This window comes from Clarias gariepinus, chromosome 18, assembly GCF_024256425.1.
Source record: "Clarias gariepinus isolate MV-2021 ecotype Netherlands chromosome 18, CGAR_prim_01v2, whole genome shotgun sequence".
Lineage (NCBI taxonomy): Eukaryota > Metazoa > Chordata > Actinopteri > Siluriformes > Clariidae > Clarias > Clarias gariepinus.
The window spans coordinates 22,709,433-22,715,542 of NC_071117.1; the positions used below are offsets into that span (position 1 = coordinate 22,709,433).

General features: G+C 39.5%; 1 protein-coding gene across 2 annotated transcripts; it reads left to right on the forward strand.

Annotated features, from left to right (window-relative positions):
• Positions 1-555: 555 nt before the first annotated feature.
• LOC128506793 (uncharacterized) lies at positions 556-2,193 on the forward strand. Of its 2 annotated transcripts, XM_053477383.1 has the most exons (3): positions 556-1,057; positions 1,164-1,446; positions 1,540-2,193. In XM_053477383.1, the coding sequence occupies exons 1-3, from the start codon at positions 735-737 to the stop codon at positions 2,182-2,184; spliced, it is 1,251 nt and encodes a 416-aa protein (XP_053333358.1). In that variant the 5' UTR covers positions 556-734; the 3' UTR covers positions 2,185-2,193. The 2 variants fall into 2 exon arrangements, with proteins under 2 accessions (XP_053333358.1, XP_053333357.1); XM_053477382.1 differs by having other exon boundaries at positions 1,164-2,193.
• The last annotated feature ends 3,917 nt before the right edge of the window (positions 2,194-6,110 follow it).

The window sequence follows — 6,110 nt, forward strand, 5'->3', positions numbered from 1 at the left end:
CATTGATTTGGCAAATGTTTTACGTCGAATGCCCTTCCTGACACAACCCTCTGCATTTATCCAGACTTGGGACTGGCACAAAAAGACACTGGATTGCGCCCCCCCGTGGTTGCATTAATATTGTTTTCTTTCTACATTTCATTAATAAAAACATTTATAATTGACTAATTTGTAAGAATGTAAGAGTTTTTTGAGTTTTTTCTTTGGCCTTTATCCATTTTTTGGTTAAATGTAGTGACTCCTGTTCCACACACTCCTTAAAACTAATGAATTACAAGTATTCCATACCAGGGTTTTTTTAGCAACCTCTCCTTAGCCACATGTGCATGCCATTACAGTTTTTTCTGATTGCTTAAACAGTAATAATGATTCCTGTAGCACAATTTCTAAAATTATTAATAGTTGTAGAAAAACTATTCACTGAGTTTTCAAAATTAAAAGCACAAACACTGCTTTGCACACAGTTTGCACTTTTATAACACACAATTTGCAAATGTATAAATACAATCTAATCCACAGCACTCCTTTTGCAAAACTGTAAACACAACTCAGTACTTTACACACAATTTCCAAATTATCAGAACACTCCTAGTAAAACTATACACATTTATGGACATTTTTTACACTTTTTGTGTAACTGTTTGACCACACTGCACATGTGAAAACAGTTTTATATAATTAGTTCACTTTGCAATCAGCTTGAGCACTATAAATAAGCCACAGGTAAGCTTTCAATGTGGAGAACAATGGAGGGCAGACTGAGAAGAGTGAGAATTAGAGGAGGGCGAGGAAGAGGAAGAGGACGAGGACGTGAAGGAGCAGGTGGAAGAGGAGGAGGACAAAGACTAGGAGGTGAATTTAGAGGAAGAGGACAAGGAGGTGAAGAGGAAGGAGGAAGGATAAGAAGAATCAGAATTCCTGATGACATCAGAGCAACAATAGTAGACCATGTAATCAACCATGGAATGACCCTAAGGGAAGCTGGCCAACGGGTTCAGCCTAACCTCAGCCGCTACACTGTAGCAAGTATCATAAGGACATTTCGAAATGAGAATCGGTTAGTACAGTTACTTCATACTACAGTAAGTTTTCTAGTAGCACCATACCCTAATGAAAAACAATACAGTACTTGACATGTAAAAACTGAATTTGTTACTTTACAGAGTTGCTAGAAATCCAGCATCTGGGGGCAGACAAAGAATGTTCACTGAAGAACAAGAGACTCATATAGTCAATATGGTGTTGGCCAATAATTCCATTAGGCTGCAAGAAATACAGCAGCGCATAATAGAGGATACCATCACATTCCAAAACATAAACAACGTGAGCATCTCTGCATTATCTCGTGTACTGGCACGAAATAGAATAAGAATGAAACAAATTTACAGAGTCCCTTTTGAAAGAAACAGTGAGCGCATAAAACAACTGCGATATGAATATGTTCAGGTAAGCTATAATATCATTGGTACTGAATGTGGAAGTCCATCCTGTAGTGCTGTGTATGAACCTGCTGTGCTGCATTTGTTTTGTCTTTTCCAGAGAGTGATGGAGCTAGAGGCAGATGCCATGGGTCATGAACTGATTTATGTAGATGAGGCAGGTTTTAACCTAACTAAAACAAGGAGACGTGGCAGGAACCTTATTGGACAACGTGCTATAATCAATGTGCCAGGACAGCGTGGTGGTAATATAACTATGTGTGCAGCTATGAGTCAAAATGGTGTTGTGCACCATCATGCAATCCTGGGCCCATATAACACTGCACACATTATTACATTCCTGGATACCCTATATCATACACTCACTAATGTTCAGAGAGCAGAGCAGATGAGATATGTTATCATATGGGACAATGTTAGCTTCCATAGGGCTGCTTTGGTCCGCAACTGGTTCACAGATCACCAACTCTTTACTGTACTAAACCTCCCCCCATATTCTCCATTCCTGAATCCAATCGAAGAATTCTTCTCTGCCTGGCGCTGGAAGGTCTATGACCGTCATCCCCATCAGCGCATGGCTCTTTTACAGGCAATGGAAGAGGCATGTGAGGATATTGACCAGGCATCATGTCAGGCCTGGATACGGCACTCAAGAAGATATTTTCCACGGTGCCTTGGACAAGAAGACATTGCTTGTGATGTCGATGAAATTCTGTGGCCGGACCCAGAAAGACGACATGATTGATATTTTTTCTCTCTCTCTCTCAGTGAAATTGTATGTTTTTTTGTGCTTCGTTTTGATATGTATGAATAAACATTCATACTTACAGTAAGTAAAATTTGAATCCTTGTGTGTTTGTATGACAAAATTATGTCAAAAGTATTACTTCAAATTCACCTACCTTGTGCACAGAGAAAGCAAAAGCCAGATGTGTTTTTTATTTATACCATCAGTGTGTAGTTGGCACTTTGTGTGCTTATAAATATGATGGTTAGTGTTAACTGTTTGGTACAAAAATACCATTTTTACAAAGGTTTGTAGAGTTAAACAAGATGTATACTCTTTTGCAAGAGAACTAAAATGTTTTGATAATTGGGTGAAAGGTTTTCTTATTTGTGTGTAGAGTTTTGCAAAAATAGCCAATAGTTACAAAAAATGTGCTTAAGCAATCAGAAAAAACTGTAATCTAATCAGGTTTCCAAAAGGTTTCCACTTGTCCTTGATTAATCTACTAATTGACCTTAATCAAAGACTCTGTAGTCCAGAACTAGTTAATCCAAACTTAAGCAACATCTCAGAAAGTCAGTTGTTTAGTGTGGATTAATTTAAGTAGAATTAGCCTGGTCCTGGTTTATTTTAAGCCCTTAACGGGAAACTGGGCCATAAAGCATTAAATGGTCTCGCACCGCAGTATCTGAGTGACCTGCTAGTGTCTTACGATCTGCCACGCCTACTTCGATCAAAGGATGCAGGCTGCTTATCAGTACCGCGTATTATAAAAACTACAGCTGGGGGCAGAGCTTTTTCTTACAAAGCCCCAAAATTATGGAACAGTCTTCCAAATAGTGTTCGGGACTCAGACACAGTCTCAGTGTTTAAGTTCAGGCTAAAAACCTATTTATTTAATCAAGCATTTTAATAAATAGATTTGCCTTGGGTAAAGGAGCAGATCTAGGCCACTCATGGACGTAGAGAATTATGGTGAACAGGTATATTTATATGCTGTCTTCCCCACTCTTGTTAAACATAATATTCCATTGTCATTCATAATGCCATAGTTTTAGAGCCCTTTACTAAACCATTCTCTAGTTAGTAAGTAAGTAAGCAAGCAAATAAAAGATAAATGAATAAATAGCTTTAAATGGTACTTCAGCGTAGTAAAAGTACCCTAGCATGAGTTTATATAAAATGAAAATATTATGTATAAAGAAAATCTAATTTATATAATAGTTTAATTAAATTTTTAACATTTTAATGGTTAGTGTTTATTGCAGACAGGCAGACTATTTTTGGGGAAGAGCTTGGCTTGTATAGACTACTTTACACTGATCAGCAGTCGACGCCCTGCCATAACTAACAGATTAAAGGAGCAGTTATCGGCTATGACACGTAGTTTCTGAGTTTGGAGGTGGTTGGTTGGTTTGTTGGTTGGAAGCATGTTTGAAGGAGAAGATAACTTCACAAACACACACAAACTCTCCGTGCATACACACCTACAGTACAGTATGAGACACGCGTGCGGACACAAACTCTCCGTGCGCACACACACACACACACACACACACACACACACACACACACACACACACACACAAACTCTCTGTGCACACACACACACACACACACACAAACTCTCCGTGCACATACAAACACACAAGCTCTCCGTGCACACACACACACACACACACACACACACAAACTCTACAAGCACACACACACACACACACACACACAAACTCTTCATGCACACACACACACACACACACACAAACTCTTCATGCACACACACACACACACACAAACTCTCCATGCACACACACACACACACACACACAAACTCTCCATGCACACACACACACACACAAAAAACACACACACAAACATACAAACTCTCACTCAGTGCAGATACACCGTGTCTAAAAAAGATGCTTTTAAATCCATCTAAAATTAATTCATCGGCATGTATAAACCCACGGCTCGCACTTTCACTTAACAAAAGGCAGCGTTTTGATCAAAAGGATGATAAATGCGTGGGATTTACCGAAAAAATTCAGCCATAACCTCCCCCCAGAAAAGAACAACAAACAAATATATAGGCTACTCGCTAGTTACAGTTTTCACCAATTGCTTAAACACTATTGACAGATGCTAAAACCAAAGGAACCCAACTTGAAGTTGTTGTGGCTGTTCCTTAAACAAAGTGTAACCATACCTTAAACAAAAGTGCTGCTTTGCACTTTGGTTGCAATTCTGCAAAACACTAGCTCCTTTCTACAACACACTTGCTCCTGCTCACAACACACTATTTCATACATAAGACACTTTGTTCAAAAATGAAATCTCACAGTACCATTAGGAAAACACATCTATTCAAAATACAAAACACAGTCTGTCATTGAAAACAATTAGACACACACCTGAAAACATTTACTAACAAAACTGAACACCAATCAGTCAGCTACAAAAAGGCCTTAGCTAAGCCATTTTGGAGAACTTGCCAGCATGGAGGGAGGGAGAGCTAGAGGCAGAGGAGGACGTGGACGTGGACGAAGAGGCCGTGCAAGGACCATCATTTCTGATGACATTAGGGCAACTTTGATGGACCATGTCATAAACCATGGTCTGACTATGAGGGAAGCTGGACAGAGAGTCCACCCCAATCTTAGCCGTTTCACGGTCGCATCCATCATAAGGACATTCCGACAGGAAAACAGGTATGTCTTCAATTCCTCTACTACAGTAATGTAGCTTGAGTATTTACAGTACTGTCTCATCTTACATGTATATGTTACGTACATGTACTGTTACACCAGTACTGTACTGAAGGGTGGGTCCTTGTTTTGTGAAACATATAATCATTTCTTAAAGTGGTTTAAAAGTCCTGTAATACAAGTACAGTAAATACAGTAAAATACAGTTTGTACAGTACTAAAAAATAGAAGAAAACAATTACAAATTCTGGTTGCATTTTTTCTACAGAATGATTAGAAGACCTACTGGCGGTGGACGTCAACGCCTATTTACTGAACAACAAGAACTTGTATTAGTGGACATGGTCAGGGCAAATAATGCGATCCGTCTCCACCAGCTACTAAGTCACATAATTGCAGATAGACAGGTTTTTGGCAATATAAATACAGTAAGCATTACCACCATTAGACGCATCTTGACAAAGCACCATATTACAATGAAACAACTGTACAGGGTTCCATTTCAGAGGAACAATGCCAGAGTGAAGGGACTTCGACGTGAATACGTACAGGTAAGTGTTTCAGTCCTCTACATTTACAATACAAAAGAGGAGCAGTCAAATAGCTGAGTCTGTACCATTGGATCAGTACCACATTGACACTGTATATTCAGAAAGCTAAACAGGCCCCTGTGTGATGAGGTGGTTCAATTCTGTATGTGTATCAGTGTAGTTGTGTACTTTGAGTAATGCCATCCATACAGTACTGTACAGTACAGTAATATGTACTTTTTCTTGCAGAGAATGCTCGCCATGGATGGAGCTGCTCAGCCTCATGAGTGTATTTACATCGATAAGGCAATTGTGCACGTCCCTGGGCAACGTGGAGGAAATATTACATTGTGTGCTGCCATTAGCCTTTAAGGGCTACTGCACCATCATGCCAAATTGGGGCCCTATAATACACAGGAAATACTCACATTTCTTGATGGTCTTCATGACATAGTCATACAGAATAGACCAGAGCAGCCAAGGTTTGTTGTTGTGTGGGATAATCATGAAGTTTACTAATCATGAAGGATTACTAATCATGAAGGATTTGAAGTGGTGTACTTGCCCCCTTACTCCCCATTTTCCAGAATCCTATAGAGGAGTTTTTTTCAGCATGGAGATGGTGCGTATATGACCGCCAACCCCACGCCCGAATGCCGCTTTTACAAGCAATGGAACAGGCCTGCGGAGATATTGAAATCAGGTCAAT

Bases quoted from the DNA above. Each gene is read 5' to 3' on its own strand.
- LOC128506793 (XM_053477382.1), top strand. From the start codon at position 735: ATGTGGAGAACAATGGAGGGCAGACTGAGAAGAGTGAGAATTAGAGGA. The intron at 1,058-1,163 runs GTTAGTACAGTT...GTTACTTTACAG, and splicing joins ACATTTCGAAATGAGAATCG to AGTTGCTAGAAATCCAGCAT.